At 44.8% G+C, this 16599-nt stretch overlaps 1 protein-coding gene and 1 long non-coding RNA gene across 2 annotated transcripts; one reads left to right on the top strand and one right to left on the bottom strand.

Annotated features, from left to right (window-relative positions):
- The first annotated feature begins 5762 nt into the window (after positions 1-5762).
- Positions 5763-7094, top strand: LOC117401597 (uncharacterized). Its single transcript, XR_004544359.2, has 2 exons — positions 5763-6198; positions 6916-7094. It is a non-coding gene; the product is annotated as an uncharacterized LOC117401597 (long non-coding RNA).
- Positions 7095-11977: 4883 nt separating this feature from the next.
- On the bottom strand, positions 11978-13647 carry LOC131723423 (uncharacterized). Its single transcript, XM_059017233.1, has 5 exons — positions 13570-13647; positions 13276-13459; positions 12968-13191; positions 12391-12881; positions 11978-12304 (listed from the first exon to the last, which is right to left on the bottom strand). Exons 2-5 carry the CDS (start codon positions 13347-13349, stop codon positions 12110-12112), a joined length of 984 nt encoding a protein of 327 aa, XP_058873216.1. The 5' UTR covers positions 13350-13459; positions 13570-13647; the 3' UTR covers positions 11978-12109.
- Positions 13648-16599: the final 2952 nt, after the last annotated feature.

Here is a 16599-nt window from a genome sequence, read left to right as displayed (position 1 = left end):
CATTCGCTCGTGGTGCAAGTTAAAATAATGCATTTGTTTAATGGGTGGCCCTGCCTGTAAATAATAATAATATTGTTGTTGTGCGGAAACTTTGGTGGTGGTTGGCAGGGATGGGGTTAATTTCCTATCCCTGCCAAAATACATGTGAGAATGTGGCTGGAGCTAATTGAATAATTGATAATTAGGCTCCAGCCACATGGTATAAAAAGAGAAAATCCTTTGTTTGGTGGTGGGAGTTTTGGGTTGAGTGAACAGTGTGTTACCATATTTGTTTGGTGTGACAAAGTTCAGTGAAGGCTCTGCCCAGCCTGAGCAGTTTTGTTTAAACTTTTGTTTTGGCCCTTGTGCCAGTTATTTTGTAAGTGTTTATTGTGTGCGAGATTTGTTTTTGTTTAACTGTTTTATTTTTGCTCTGTGTTTTGTTCAAGTTTTTGATTTACTTTTGTTGATTAAACCGCGCAGCAGCGCTTTAACTGCAGTTTCCTGGTCTCTGAGTCTCTTTGCCTGCCGAATAACATCTGGGCCGGCAAGGCTACCCTCTCACAAGGGCCCACTGTTTTGAAATGCACTCTGTCAGTTATAGTCTATACTCTGCCTGAAAATGCTCTGCTTTGTTTGCACTCCGGGAGTTGCAGTCTACAGCCAGAGATTTATTACCTCAATAAGCCTTGTGTAGGCCTATGTACTGTATAATGTCAATGTGTAGGGGGCCATGGGTGTTGTTTTGTCATAATATGTTTATTTTACTTTATTATTTCATTGCAATCTGTAACCTGATGCTGTTCTTTCTGTAATTCGACTTTCTCGAGGAAAACAAAATGCTTCTGAACCTCCTCGGAGAAAGGATCCTTGAGGAGGTTCAGAAGTATTTAAACTAGAAAGGAAGGGGGGAGAAAACAATAAGACAGAAGGGAGACCACATCAAAACAAAGGCAACAACTCAGGTAAGACAGCCATTAAATGTATTTATCTCAATGCTAGAAGTCTCAGAAACAAAATGTTAGAATTTGAAGCTACTGCACTAACAAGTAACTACGATGTGATAGGTGTTACAAAAACTTGGTTGTCTGAGAGTGAAGGATACGAATATAATATTAGTGGGTATACAATGTATAGGCAGGAGAGAAGAGGGATAGCGCTATACATGAGAAATATTCTTGAAGCCCAGGTGTTAAATCTGGACGAAGAAAACAACGCCGAATCAATGGGTCAGAATAATGGACAAAAATAATCTGTTATACAATGACATTCGAAAAGCGTGTAGAAAAGGAGAAGCCATACTAATGGGGGATTTCAACTTCCCCTCTATAAAATGGGAAAACCTGATGGGGGGGCACGACGGACGAAATTGAAATGGTGGAAATGACAAATGACTGCTTCCTAACGCAATTTGTCAAGGCATCGACTAGAGGGGAGGCATGCCTTGACTTAGTATTTTCAAATAACGAGGATAGAATAACTAAAACAGAGGTCAGAGAGCCATTGGCAAACTCAGACCACAACATGGTCTCATTTGAAGTGATTTATAAAACCACACTAAAAAGCAAACTATGAAGGTATGAAGCAGAGACTAACAGAAGTAAATTGGTGTAAAATAGAGAAAACAGCCACTGAAAAAGGATGGCTGTTTTTAAAAATGTAGTACTATAGGCGCAAAACAATTACATCCCAAAAGCAGACAAAGCTAAATCTTAAACAAAATGGCCAAAATGGTTTAATAGATTAAAAAAAAAATATTCAGCAAAAAAAGGCAATTTACAGAGCGTTTCAAAGAGAGCAAAAACAAAGTACACAGAAAGAGTACTTGGAACTGCAAACACAAGTCAAAAAGGAAGTTAGAAAGGCCAAGAGAGATATAGAAATGAACATTGCTAAGGGGGCTAAAACAAATTCCAAAATGTTTTTCCAATTTTATAACAGCAAGAGAACATTCAAAGAGGAGGTTAAATGGCTAAGCGATACAAATGGCAAAAGAAAAAAAAATAGCAAATATATTAAATTATTACTTTTCACAAGTTTTTACAAAGGAGGATACGTACAACATACCCCACATGTCGACCTGTTCCTATCCAGTTTTAAACAACTTTAGCATAATAGAGGCAGAAGTTTTAAAGTTTCTAGGAGCTCTTAAAATAAACAAATCCCCTAGGCCGGATGAGATCCTCCCAATAGTACTCAAAGAAATGAAAGAAGTTATTTACAAACCGCTAACCAAGATCATGCAACAGTCTCTTGACACAGGGGTTGTACTGACAGACTGTTTCTGAATGATGTTGATCTTCTGAGGTTAAGACTTGAGCCTGTTCACGGGTCTTGACACAGGGGTTGTACCGACAGACTGGAAAATAGCAAACATAATACCGATCCACAAAAAAAGAGACAAAAACGAACAAGGTAACTACAGACCAATAAGCCTGACTTCTATTATATGTAAACTTATGGAAACTATAATAAGATCCAAAATGGAAAATTACCTATATGGTAACAATATCCTGGGAGACAGTCAGCATGGTTTTAGGAAAGGGAGATCGTGTCTAACTAACCTGCTTGATTTTTTGAGGATGCAACATCGACAATGGATAATTGCAAAGCATACGACATGGTTTATTTAGATTTCCAGAAAGTTTTTGACAAAGTCCTGCATTAAAAGATTAATTCTCAAACTGAACACAGTAGGGATTCAAGGAAATGCATTCACATGGATTAGGGAGTGGTTAACAGGTAGAAAACAGAAAGTACTGATTAGAGGAGAAACCTCAAAATGGAGCAAGGTAACCTGTGGTGTACCACAGGGATCAGTATTAGGTCATCTGCTATTCCTAATCTACATTAATGATTTAGATTCTGGTATAGTAAGCAAACTTGTTAAATTTGCAGACGACACAAAAATAGGAGAAGTGGCAAACACTGTTGCAGCAGCAAAGGTCTTTCAAAATGATCTAAACAGCATTCAGAACTGGGCAGACACGTGGCAAATTACATTTAATAGAGAAAAGTGTAAAGTATTGCATGCAGACAATAAAAATGTGCATTATAAATATCATATGGGAGATACTGAAATTGAAGAAGGGAACGATGAAAAAGACCTAGGAGTTTATGGTGACTCAGAAATGTCTTAATCTAGACTTTTTTGACCTGAAAAAAGAAAAAAGGACCAGAGGTCACAAATGGAGATTAGATAAAGGGCCATTCAGAACAGAAAATAGGAGGCACTTTTTTACACAGAGAATTGTGACGGTCTGGAACCAACTCCCCAGTCATGTTCTTGAAGCTGACACCCTGGGATACTTCAAGAAGCTGCTTGATGAGATTCTGGGATCAATAAGCTACTAACAACCAAACGAGCAAGATGTGCTGAATGGCCTCCTCTCGTTTGTAAACTTTCTTATGTTCTTACCTCAAAATGGAGCAAGGTAACCAGTGCTGTACCACAGGTATCAGTATTAGGTCCTGTACTATTCCTAATCTACATTAATGATTTAGATTCTGGTGTAGTAAGCAAACTTGTTAAATTTGCAGACGACACAAAAATAGGAGGATTGGCAAACACTGTTGCAGCAGCAAAGGTCACTCAAAATGATCTAGACAGCATTCAGAACTGCACAGACACGTGGCAAATGTCATTTAATAGAGAAAAGTGTAAGGTACTGCATGTAGGCAATAAAAATGTGCATTATAAATATTATATGGGAGATACTGAAATTGAAGAAGAAACCTATGAAAAAGACCTAGGAGTTTATGTTGACTCAGAAATGTCTTCATCTAGATAATGTAGGGAAGCTATAAAAAAGGCCAACAAGATGCTCGGATATATTGTGAGAAGTGTTGAATTTAAATCAAGGGAAGTAATGTTAAAACTTTACAATGCATTAGTAAGACCTCACCTAGAATACTGTGTTCAGTTCTGGTCACCTCGTTACAAAAAGGATATTGCTGCTCTAGAAAGAATGCAAAGAAGAGCAACCAGAATTATCCCGGGTTTAAAAGGCATGTCGTATGCAGACATGCTAAAAGAATTGAATCTATTCAATCTTGAACAATGATGACTACGCGGCGATCTGATTCAAACATTCAAAATCCTAAAAGTGTAGACAAAGTCGACCCAGGGGCCTTCTTTGACCTGAAAAAAGAAACAAGGACCAGGGGTCACAAATGGAGATTAGATGCAGATTTCACCGTATTGAAGCACACTTTGCTTCTACATGTGTTGCAACGGAATGCAAGCGAGTGTTTTCCACATATGCTGCGTTCAAGTCACACTTTTGCCGACATCACAGTAACCCCACATCTACAAGTAAACCGTCTATGAACATTAACAATGCTTTGAAATGCTGCATTTCTTTGTGTTTTAAAGACTGTGAAGACCTCAAAGAGCTACTCTCTCACCTTAAATTATTGAAGAGGGATTTGAAGTGCACTGCCCTTTCAAAGAATGTACAACAATTTCGCTCAGTACTGGTATTATTTATTTATACATATTATTTATTTTATTTTTTTAAGCTCAGTACTGGTATTATTTATTTTATACAATCTTTTTTGCTCATCTTTATCAATGTGCAATGTGCATTATAAATATCATATGTGAGATACAGAAATTGAAGAAGGGAACTATGAAAAAGACCTAGGAGTTTATGTTGGCTCAGAAATGTCTTCATCTAGAAAATGTGGGGAAGCTATAAAAAAGCCCAACAAGATGCTTAGATATATTGTGCGCAGTGTTGAATTTAAATCAAGGGAAGTAATGTTAAAACTTTACAATCAGTAAGACCTCATCTAGAATATTGTGTTCAGTTCTGGTCACCTCGTTACAAAAAGGATATTGCTGCTCTAGAAAGAGTGCAAAGAAGAGTGGCCAGAAGTATTCTGGGTTTGAATGGCATGTCGTATGTAGACAGGCTAAAAGAATTGAATCTATTCAGTCTTGAACAAAGACGACTACGCAGTGATCTGATTCAAGCATTCAAAAATTCTAAAAGGTATAGACAATGTCGACCCAGGGAACTTTTTCTACCAGAAAAAAAGAAACAAGGACCAGGGGTCACAAAAGGGGCATTCAGAAGAGAAAATAGGAGGCAGTTTTTTTACACAGAGATTTGTGAGCGTCTGGAACCAACTCCCCAGTAATGTTGTTGAAGCCGACACCCTGGGATCCTTCAAGAAGCTGCTTGATGAGATTCTGGGATCAATAAGCTACTAACAACCAAACGAGCAAGATGAGCTGAATGGGGCCTCCTCTCGTTTGGAAACTTTATTATGTTCTTGTGTCTTAATACATGCCGCTGTATTACTTATCAATATTATTATTATTTACTATTTGTTTTGCCATTAGGTACTCAACATAAAAGAAATATAAACAAACCTTTGCACCTGGATTGTCTGTTCTTTGATCACCTGTACCTGCACACTTTGCCACAATCCCATACACAGTGAAAGAAAGAAAGGTACAGCTACTGATCTTTACCAAATGCTTCACATACCGGATGACTCTCTGGTAGACTGGGACAAAAAACTAGACCTACTGTGTTTCCCAGACTTGTACACTCATGGAATTCATGCTGAACGGACACCCCATTTGAATCCAACAGAGTTTGTCAAAGCTCTGCTTCAGTCATGCCATGTGCAAAAGGCTGAATCAGCAATATATCTTTCACCTGTAACATCAGGCCAATCTTTGCCAGATTAATGGAGGACCTGGACTGACCTGGGACAATACATAAAGGTGAATGGACCAGGGTTTGCAAACATGCCCGTCAGTGAACTTGTTGCACAAGATCCTGTCAGTGTATCTCAGTTCATGCACAACACGTTGTCGCAAGTGACGCTGAATCAGCTAGGCTGGTCAGTAAAATATTGACTCCTTTGACATGGAGGATCTCGGTAGCTACAGCTGTTGGTTCATCAATTGAATCAGATTCAGTTGTATTGTGTCTGCCAACTGATGATGTGAGGCAGAACAGTAATTGGATACCAGAAAATATGAATAACAGTGAGTTTTGGCCTCCTTCAGTGTTCTGGACGGAAGGTGTACCTCGCAAAGTGACTCTGTGCGAACAAAAGGAAATATATAGAAATAATATTTACAGCTAAACGTATCCAAGTATCTTATAGGAATGAAGTCAGGCCATGGAAATCCACACCTGTGATGGAGAAACATTGGATCAAGGGACTTTGTGTGGAAACAACTAAGAGCGAAACCTGGTACAGAAGCTGAATCCTGCTGAGAACATATGGATATGCTGAATAAGGACAGGGTGTTACTTCAGGACACTATGTGTCTGTTCTTGCTGGGGGTGCTACTGGAAAATGGGTGTGTCACATGCGTGACTACTGTGCACTGTATTTTGCTTTATTAACTGTGTGTTTCATTTTAAGATTTTGAGTGTATTTGTTATTTACTTTTTGTTTTGGTTGTATTTAAATAGTCACTTATGGTTAACACATTGTATGTTTGTATGTGATTGCACTTTATCAGAGTTCGGCACGAGATTTTGATTCACAGGACACTGCATTTCGGGAGGAGAGCATCCCTATAACACTGCATTAGCTGCAAGCAAAGAGAACGAGTGAATAGTGAATGAATGGAATGGGATTAGAGTTGCCACCCCGCCGGTATTTTACTGGATTGTCCGGTATTTTTATGTACTTTGACCCCCTGTGTAGGCCCTGAACAATTGTAACAGTGCTACTGTTGGCATGGTTTTAACCATACCACTTTCTTTTTATTCTTTTAACTGTATAGTTTAATTTAAGTAATAAATTGTTTGGATTGATTGCCAAAGTTGGTTCTTTGGTATTACACTGCTGCTATGTTTTGATTACTCAAGAGAGTTGTACTAGACCTAAGATATTCTTATTCTTATTCTTATTCTTATTCTTATTCTTTGTTTTCTTTTTGTTCTTTTGATAACCTGGCAGTAGCTGTGGCCTGCTTGGACTGCACGTGATCTGAAGTACAGAAACCCAGAGCCAGACACGGGTCTGACAACTGGAAGCTGGAGTTATGTTTTTATGCTGTTTTTATGTGATGTTTGACCCTGTACTTGCATGATGTGTTTTATCATTGATGTAAATAGAATAAACTTTGTACATTTATATTACTGTTTCCCCTGTCCTGTGAAATGGTTTTGAGCTGTCTGTGAAGGGTGTACACCTAGGAATTTGAACTTGTTTAGGGTTAGTGAAATTGGTTAATTGGATTTCTAGTGTCCATAAATCACTAGGTGGCATAGACACAACTACAGAACGGCAGGTCACTACTGTGACGTCCACGTGATGGTGACTATATATATATATATATATATATATATATATATATATATATATATATATATATATATATATATATATATATATATATTACACACAATTGCAAATAAATGTGCGTGTGCGTGTGTAATAGTGTAGCGTTTCACGCAGTGTGCAGGATAGAAGGAGACAACATGCCGTTTCCAAGTTCAACACTTTATTTATGAATCTCTTTCAGAGCCCACTGCTCTAGCCACTTGCTCTGCACCGACCCCAATGAGCATGAAACGCCCCGTTTTATAGCTTAGCCCCGCCCCTTTATGTTAATCGGGTGCCAGAGCGAACAGCTATCCCATTGGTCCCCAGCCGCACACCAGGACCAATGGGCACACACAACAAACAGCCAATGACAGAGAGGAACACAATACAGTGGCATAACAGACAGTAGAAACAAGAGGGAATACAGTACACAACCACAATACACGGATCGCTACACTACTACTGTGACGTCCATGTGACGGTGACATTATATATATATATATATATATATATATATATATATATATATATATATATATATATATATATATATATATTATACACACAATTGCAAATATATGTGTGTGTAATAGTAAAACCTTTTTACCATTGTTGTGCTTTTTTTCATACACATATGTTTTAGCGGATATTTTTTTGGTTGATGGAAACAGAGCTACTGACAGTTTCCATGACAAATTCAGAGCTCTCACATTTCTCTTCTCAACGAGCTGAAATGGCATCGAAAGCAGCCGCCGTCATTCAATTTGCCTTCATCAATTCTGAAATTGATGAACAGAATAAAAAACGGACAGCAAAGTGCAAGCATTGTAACACAAAGGTGAGAGAAGTGCGGGGAACGTGTTTTTCTAGGTAAGCCCATTGTTTTCCATGTGTATAGCTGTTATATCTAGCGAAACCGTCTTCAGCCAGGTGGGCCTGATCATAACACAAGTGGAAGGTTCGGAAGGATCCTAGTGTTTCTCGGCTTCCACATGTCACAGCAATATACTTCATCTCTTCCGAGTCAGTACAGGGCTTGCAGCAGTGAGCTAAGTGGAATAATTGGCAATTTCCTAATTGGGATATAAAAGGTTGTAAAATAATTACACAGTCAAGTTTCAAGTTGAAAATTCTCTCAAGATGTTTCCAATTATATGTAAATAGTTCATGTAAATTGTTTTATACACTTTTTCAGGGTGTGTAGTGTGTAAGTGAATTGATTGTAACTGGAAAAAGTCAATAGAACACATTTTTCAGATGTTGGATTTTTTTGTGTTTATTTGGTTTATCCAAAGAAAAATAGCTTTCAATAAAATAAATAGTTGTTATTATCTTTGCTGTTCTTCTTCTAGCAAAAATTAATTTAGTTTGGTTGGTCACAACAAAAATATATTGGTCTCAGTACATGTGGTCTTGGTCTTGGTACGTTTGGTCTCGGTCTTGGTCTCGGTACGTTTGGACTTGGTCTCGGTATGTTTGTTCTTGGTCTCGGTACGTTTGGTCTTGGTCTCGGTCTCGGTACGTTTGGTGTCAGACTCGGTACGTTTGGTCTCGGACTCGGTACGTTTGATCTCGGTATGTTTGGTCTTGGTCTCGGTACGTTTGGTCTTGGTCTCGGTACGTTTGGTCTCGGTCTTGGTCTCGGTACATTTGGTCTCGGTACGTTTGGTCTTGGTCTTGGTCTCGGTGCATTTGGTCTTGGTCTTGGTACGTTTTGTCTTGGTCTCGGTATGTTTGGTCTTGGTCTCGGTGCGTTTGGTCTCGGTCTCGGTACGTTTGGTCTCGGTCTCAGTACGTTTGGTCTTGGTCTCAATACGTTTGGTCTTGGTACGTTTGGTCTTGGTTTCGGTACGTTTGGTCTTGGTCTCAATGCGTTTGGTCTTGGTCTCGGTACGTTTGGTCTTGGTCTCGGTACGTTTGGTCTTGGTCTCAATACGTTTGGTCTTGGTCTCGGTACGTTTGGTCTCGGTCTTGGTCTCGGTACGTTTGGTGTCAGTCTTGGTCTCGGTACATTTGGTCTTGGTCTCGGTACGTTTGGTCTTGGTCTCGGTACGTTTGGTGTCGGTCTTGGTCTCGGTACATTTGGTCTTGGTCTCGGTACGTTTGGTCTTGGTCTTGGTCTCGGTACGTTTGGTGTCGGTCTCGGTACGTTTGGTCTTGGTCTCTGTATCGGTACATTTGGTCTAGGTCTCGGTACATTTGGTCTCGGTCTTGGTATGTTTTGTCTCGGTACGTTTTGTCTTGGTCTGGGTATGTTTTGTCTTGGTCTCGGTACGTTTGGTCTTGGTCTCGGTACGTTTGGTCTTGGTCTCGGTGCGTTTGGTGTGGGTACGTTTTGTCTTGGTCTCGGTATGTTTGGTCTTGGTCTCGGTACGTTTTGGTCTCGGTACATTTGGTCTTTGTCTTGGTCTCGGTACGTTTGGTCTTGACTACATCACTGGCTGTAATCCTAACTTGTTGCACCCTATTTCATATTGTATTCTATTAGTATTATTGCACTTACTGTAAACTACACCATAATTAAATATCAGTCTTGCATTGCAACCCTGTACTGCCCTGTAACACCTGTAAGTCAGCTTGGATAAAGGTGACTGCCAAACAAATAATAACAATAATACAAAATGTAGTTGGTGTCATGTTGTACTATTATTATGTTTGTATCACTTTAAACAGTATAGCCTTTTTATTTTGTGTATAATCTTTAAAATATACAGTACTGTGCAAAAGTTTTAGGCAGGTGTGAAAAAATGCTGTAAAGTAAGAATGCTTTCAAAAATAGACATGTTAATAGTTTATATTTATCAATTAACAAAATGCAAAGTGAGTGAACAGAAGAAAAATCTACATCAAATCAATATTTGGTGTGACCACCCTTTGCCTTCAAAACAGCATCAATTCTTCTAGGTACACTTGCACACAGTTTTTGAAGGAACTCGGCAGGTAGGTTGGCCCAAACATCTTGGAGAACTAACCACAGTTCTGTGGATTTAGGCAGCCTCAGTTGCTTCTCTCTCTTCATGTAATCCAGACTCGATGATGTTGAGATCAGGGCTCTGTGGGGGCCATACCATCACTTCCAGGACTCCTTGTTCTTCTTTACGCTGAAGATAGTTCTTAATGACTTTCGCTGTTTGTTTGGGGTCGTTGTCATGCTGCAGAATAAATTTGGAGCCAATCAGATGCCTCCCTGATGGTATTGCATGATGGATAAGTATCTGCCTGTACTTCTCAGCATTGAGGAGACCATTAATTCTGACCAAATCCTCAACTCCATTTGCAGAAATGCAGCCCCAAACTTGCAAGGAACCTCCACCATGCTTCACTGTTGCCTGCAGACACTCATTCGTGTACCGCACTCCAGCCCTTCGGCGAACAAACTGCCTTCTGCTACAGCCAAATATTTCAAATTTTGACTCATCAGTCCAGAGCACCTGCTGCCATTTTTCTGCACCCCAGTTCCTGTGTTTTCGTGCATAGCTGAGTCGCTTGGCCTTGTTTCCACGTCGGAGGTATGGCTTTTTGGCCGCAAGTCTTCCATGAAGGCCACTTCTGACCAGACTTCTCCGGACAGTAGATGGGTATACCAGGGTCCCACTGTTTTCTGCCAATTCTGAGCTGATGGCACTGCTGGACATCTTCTGATTGCGAAGGGAAGTAAGCATGATGTGTCTTTCATCTGCTGCAGTAAGTTTCCTTGGCCGACCACTGCGTCTACGGTCCTCAACGTTGCCCGTTTCTTTGTGCTTCTTCAAAAGAGCTTGGACAGCACATCTGGAAACCCCTGTCTGCCTTGAAATTTCTGCCTGGGAGAGACCTTGCTGATGCAGTATAACTACCTTGTGTCTTGTTGCTGTGCTCAGTCTTGCCATGGTGTATGACTTTTGACAGTAAACTGTCTTCAGCAACCTCACCTTGTTAGCTGAGTTTGGCTGTTCCTCACCCAGTTTTATTCCTCCTACACAGCTGTTTCTGTTTCAGTTAATGATTGTGTTTCAACCTACATATTGAATTGATGATCATTAGCACCTGTTTGGTATAATTGTTTAATCATACACCTCACTATATGCCTGCAAAATCGAGGAGCTCAGAAAGGGCGACAACCACAAGGGCAGTCACTCCCCAACTGTCTCACGCCTGGCACGAAGCCCTCCAACACGGACAACCGCTCACCATCTTGTCCCCGGCCTTGTCACGCATCAGGGGCGAGGAGCTCAGGCAGGGCGACTTAACCACATGGGAAATCCTCCCCACCTGTCTCACGCCCGGCACGAAGCCCTCCAACACGGCCAACCGCTGACCATCTTGTCCCCGGCCTTGTCACGCATCAGGGGCGAGGAGCTCAGAAAGGGCGACAACCACAAGGGTAGTCACTCCCCAACTGTCTCACGCCCGGCACGAAGCCCTCCAACACGGCCAACCGCTGACCATCTTGTCCCCGGCCTTGTCACGCATCAGGGGCGAGGAGCTCAGAAAGGGCGACAACCACAAGGGTAGTCACTCCCCAACTGTCTCACGCCCGGCACGAAGCCCTCCAACACGGCCAACCGCTCACCATCTTGTCCCCGGCCTTGTCACGCATCCAGCCTTAATAGACGGTGAGGGGCTAGGAACACCACAGGAAAGGCGAAAACCCACAAGGGGAATTCACTCCCGCCCTGACTCCTGCCCGGCACGAGGCCTGCCACATGGCCAATCAAGCTCATCATCATCTGCGCCCCCAACCCCGCCGGGGTTCACCAAACCTTGTCCGCAACCATCGGCCGAGAAGAGACGGGAAAGGGTGTCCGGGGACCACCTAACCCTAACTAGGGTCAACGAAGTTCCATCAGGCCGAGCCCATCTCTGGGCTTCGCAAAGGATCTGTCTCGCAGATATCCAGGCTCTGTTCGATCAGACGCCGAGCCTGCTGATGGTTAGCGGGAGCCTCATCGTGGACATAGAACGATGCCTGGGTCTGCAGGCTGTGGGTCATGTGCCGGGAGACGGTCACTTTGCTCACCTCCCCGTGAGTAGCCCAAGTCTGTTGGGAGAGAGAGAGAGAAGGGGGGGTTATCTCCGATAGTGATCACATCACTACCATTAAGACGTTCCCCCCGTGATACTCACATATGTAGCTACAGCACTGCGAATCATCCCGGCTGTGACCCTCTTGCCAATACCGCAGGCCTCCCACGCTCTACTGAGATGACGGCCCATATTTGCAACCGGTTTGCCGCCGCCGGTGAAAAAAAACGAACGCGGATGGCGATGGTACCCAGGGAGAGTGGCTCTGAGAACGGAGAATCTCAGCAACCAACCGTGCTCTCTGGCGCTAACCACCAACACAGCCGCACCGTATTTTGCCGCTGTCTTGTGATCGTACACCCGTACGTGGAACTGATTATCGTGGTGGTGGGCACACTCCACCTCACCGGCCGTCATGTTCATCAGAACGCCCCTTCGGTGACCGTTATGGATCATCAGCTTACCGCAGATCATTCCAACCAGGGTCGGCACCACGTTCATGAGCCCCGTCTCAGCGAGATGGAGGAGATCTGGGATCAGCTTGTTGCAACGCGTGTCAAATTGCTTGAGGTGGCCCTTCGGAATCAACCGTTCTGCAAAGAGATGGTAGGACAAGCCATCAGAGGTCACGGGGCAACAAATGGGAATCTCTTTCCGTCACCGGAAAAACACCACTTACGTTGTCCGAGCTCGGCAACTTTCTGGCGGTGCAGGATGAGCTCACGTTGTCCTGCTCTGCGGAATGCATTGAGCAGAAACAACAGGGCCTTCAGGTGCCTTTTCCTCGCACAAACGCTGGGCAGTCGGGCCTCCAAGAGGTAACGGAGGAAGCTCGCTACGTCCGTCAGATAACTGTGGACCGTAGTGGGCGCCCACCCCGACTTCAGCAGCTCCGAGTACCACCTGGAGAGGGACAGAAGGTAAATGGTTTAGGCCCTCAACGTGCACACGCGCACACGTTAACCATGCATACGGGTTCAGACTCACAGTTGACATCTCTCGGTGTCCCTGAGGAACGCCAGATTGTCAGCGAAAGACTCGCCCGGGGAAGCATCTGCCATTAACCCAAGGAACAGGCGCACGTGCTGGACTGCCTGTAGCGAATTTTCCCACTTCTTGGAAGAGGGTTGACGGCCAGTGAGGAATTGGAGATACAGCCGTAGACATGGAGCTGTGGCAAAGGAACAACAAGATCAGATCAGATGAGGGCAAGTCATCGGTCATCACAGGTTATTCACCAACATCAACCCCGCTGATACCATTGGCAATCTCAATACTCACGGTCAGGCGTTGTGGGCCGCTGGGAACGGCCACAACAGGGATGGCCCTCGGAACCAGACTCGGAACCAGACTCGGAGGAACCCGATGAAGCCCCAGGCGAGTCCCCAGGCGAAGCCCCAGGCACGTCCGCAGGCGGAGCCCCAGGCACGTCCGCAGGGGAGCCCCCAACTTGCCGACCTTTTGCCTCAGACAGAAGGGTTGGGCAAGATGGGTCCAAACGCATCAAACCATTAATGCGTTCGAAGTGCCTGTCTAGGCGGACAAAACACCGACTGAGGGACCCTTGTATCGGGCAGTCTAACTTCCCATTCAGTCTGTGAATACAAACAAGCAGAAAGCCAACATTAGTGCCCGAAATACAATCGCCGTAATCAGCCCATATTCATGCGTGTCAACACCTACTTTGCCATTTGTAGGATTCTCTCCGGTCAACTCCGTTTGTAGGATTCCTTGGATCGATTCCATGCACGTCTCCTCGCTCCCACTGCCAAAGACAAATGAGAGACTCTCACCCAGCGGGCCTTTTATGGTCGTCATTTACGGCTGCCACTTTACGTCAGGGGCAAGGCTCTCTGGAATGTGGGGCGTGACCAATTCGTGAACCACCCCTCAATGGTCACAGGTGGGGCACGCACTCACACCCAAGGAGCTGGAGAGGAACCGTCCACACAGAGCGCGGACGTGTCCACAACCGAGCACCCAGGATTCGGCCCCAAGTCTCGGGCAAGGAGGTGGAGACGCCAAGGCCGTGAACCACCCCTCAATGGCCACAGCAGCGGCGCGCACTCACATCTTGCCCAGAAAGAGAACCTCATCCACGGGCTTCAGCGTACACCGTGACGGCGCAAGCATTTGGCCCAATCCTTGGACTCCCCTCCACGGAGAGAGTGATGGTGTGGCGACCAAACTCAACTCCGCTCACCCCAGTCCGCGGTAGGGTGTGAAAGACCCTTGCACAAAGTGAGAAATTACATCCGGGAAGACAAGGAGGAATCCCGTCAACTCCTGCCCAGCCACGGACGCCACACAACGGCTCCAAACGGGTCCTTCACATGCATTCTGACACCTCGGGTCCTGACTTAGTCAAATCATTTTGATCAAAAAACCTTGTCGATGGAAATCTCCGCGGACCCCCCCATTGTATCTTGAACACGGGAAACTGAAGGGAGGGAGGGCCCGGGTCCTTGGGAACAGGAGTCGCCGCCGCCCCGCAGCCCCTTTTCGCCTCTGCCCTCGGCAGACTTCCACAAACGGCCCCGAGGTGGCCATGGTCATCTAATGTTAAAGATAGGGAACATGACCATGTTTTTTTGAAAACTTAGATTCTGACGGAGCCGAAAAAGTCCGGACTCTGGTCATATAATGTTAAAGATAGGGATTTCCCTCCGAAAATTCCTCTCAACATGACCATGGCTCCCAAATCACCTCCGGAGAAGGTAGACATGACCAGAGACTGAAAGGGAACGCACGGAGGAGCCAAGGGCGCAAACCCCAGGTCTCGAGCCGGAAATGGGAGCCTCCAGGCCCGCATGAACGGGCGCCCGGGCACGGGGGGTCAACCCCCCCTTCCCCCTTCCCGCAACATGACCAGAGCTTTGCTAGAACTTAGCCTCCCGTTCCAACAACATGACCAGAGCTTTGCTAGAACTTAGCCTCCCGTTCCAACAACATGACCAGAGCTTAGGGCTGAACATGACCAGAGCTTGGCCAGGTCCTTAAGGGGGCTTAGCCCGGTCCTGAGCCCGAGGAACGGGGCCTCCAGCCCGGCCTGAACCGGCGCCAGACGCGGGAGGGGGCCATCGGGCAGACTTCCAGGGGAGGATGCCGCCAGGGGGTGAAGGGGGACCCTGACCGGGGTGCAGGGCCTCCCACACGGCTTCGATCGGTCGCTCGTGCCCTTAGAATGAACCTCCGTCCTGACTTAGAAAAATTTTTTTGATCGAAATGCCGTGCCCCTAGTAATATGCACCTACCTCCCCAGTGTATCTGACATATATTTGCATTAAGGGAGTAAGCCACGAGTTGACGGGGACCTCCTGGAACTCCCGCTAGGCCACACATAGCAAATATGTCCCCTTAGGAGAAGGTAACTTTTAATCGGAGCTCTGGTCATGTTAGCTAATTCTGCCCATGGTCATGTAGGCTAATTCTGCCTCTGGTCATGTTAGCTAACTGTGCCTATGGTCATGTCAGCTACTTCTGCCTATGGTCATGTCAGCTACTTCTGCCTATGGTCATGTCAGCTACTTCTGCCTATGGTCATGTCAGCTACTTCTGCCTATGGTCATGTCAGCTACTTCTGCCTATGGTCATGTCAGCTACTTCTGCCTATGGTCATGTCAGCTAATTCCGCCTCTGGTCATGTCAGCTAATTCCGCCTCTGGTCACGTTAGCTAATTCCGCCTCTGGTCACGTTAGCTAATTCCGCCTCTGGTCACGTTAGCTAATTCCGCCTCTGGTCACGTTAGCTAATTCTGCCTATGGTCATGTCAGCTAATTCCGGCTCTGGTCACGTTAGCTAATTCTGCCCATGGTCATGTCAGCTAATTCCGGCTCTGGTCACGTTAGCTAATTCCGCCTCTGGTCACGTTAGCTAATTCCGCCTCTGGTCATGTCAGCTAATTCCGCCTCTGGTCACGTTAGCTAATTCTGCCTATGGTCATGTCAGCTAATTCCGCCTCTGGTCACGTTAGCTAATTCTGCCCATGGTCATGTCAGCTAATTCCGGCTCTGGTCACGTTAGCTAATTCCGCCTCTGGTCACGTTAGCTAATTCTGCCCATGGTCATGTCAGCTAATTCCGCCTCTGGTCACGTTAGCTAATTCTGCCTATGGTCATGTCAGCTAATTCCGCCTCTGGTCACGTTAGCTAATTCTGCCCATGGTCATGTCAGCTAATTCCGGCTCTGGTCACGTTAGCTAATTCCGCCTCTGGTCACGTTAGCTAATTCTGCCCATGGTCATGTCAGCTAATTCCGCCTCTGGTCACGTTAGCTAATTCTGCCTATGGTCATGTCAGCTAATTCCGCCT

The sequence above is a fragment of the Acipenser ruthenus genome, chromosome 55 (assembly GCF_902713425.1).
Source record: "Acipenser ruthenus chromosome 55, fAciRut3.2 maternal haplotype, whole genome shotgun sequence".
Taxonomy (NCBI): Eukaryota; Metazoa; Chordata; class Actinopteri; order Acipenseriformes; family Acipenseridae; genus Acipenser; species Acipenser ruthenus.
Note: the sequence above shows the minus strand (reverse complement) of the source record. Positions and strands in the feature narration are given on the sequence as shown.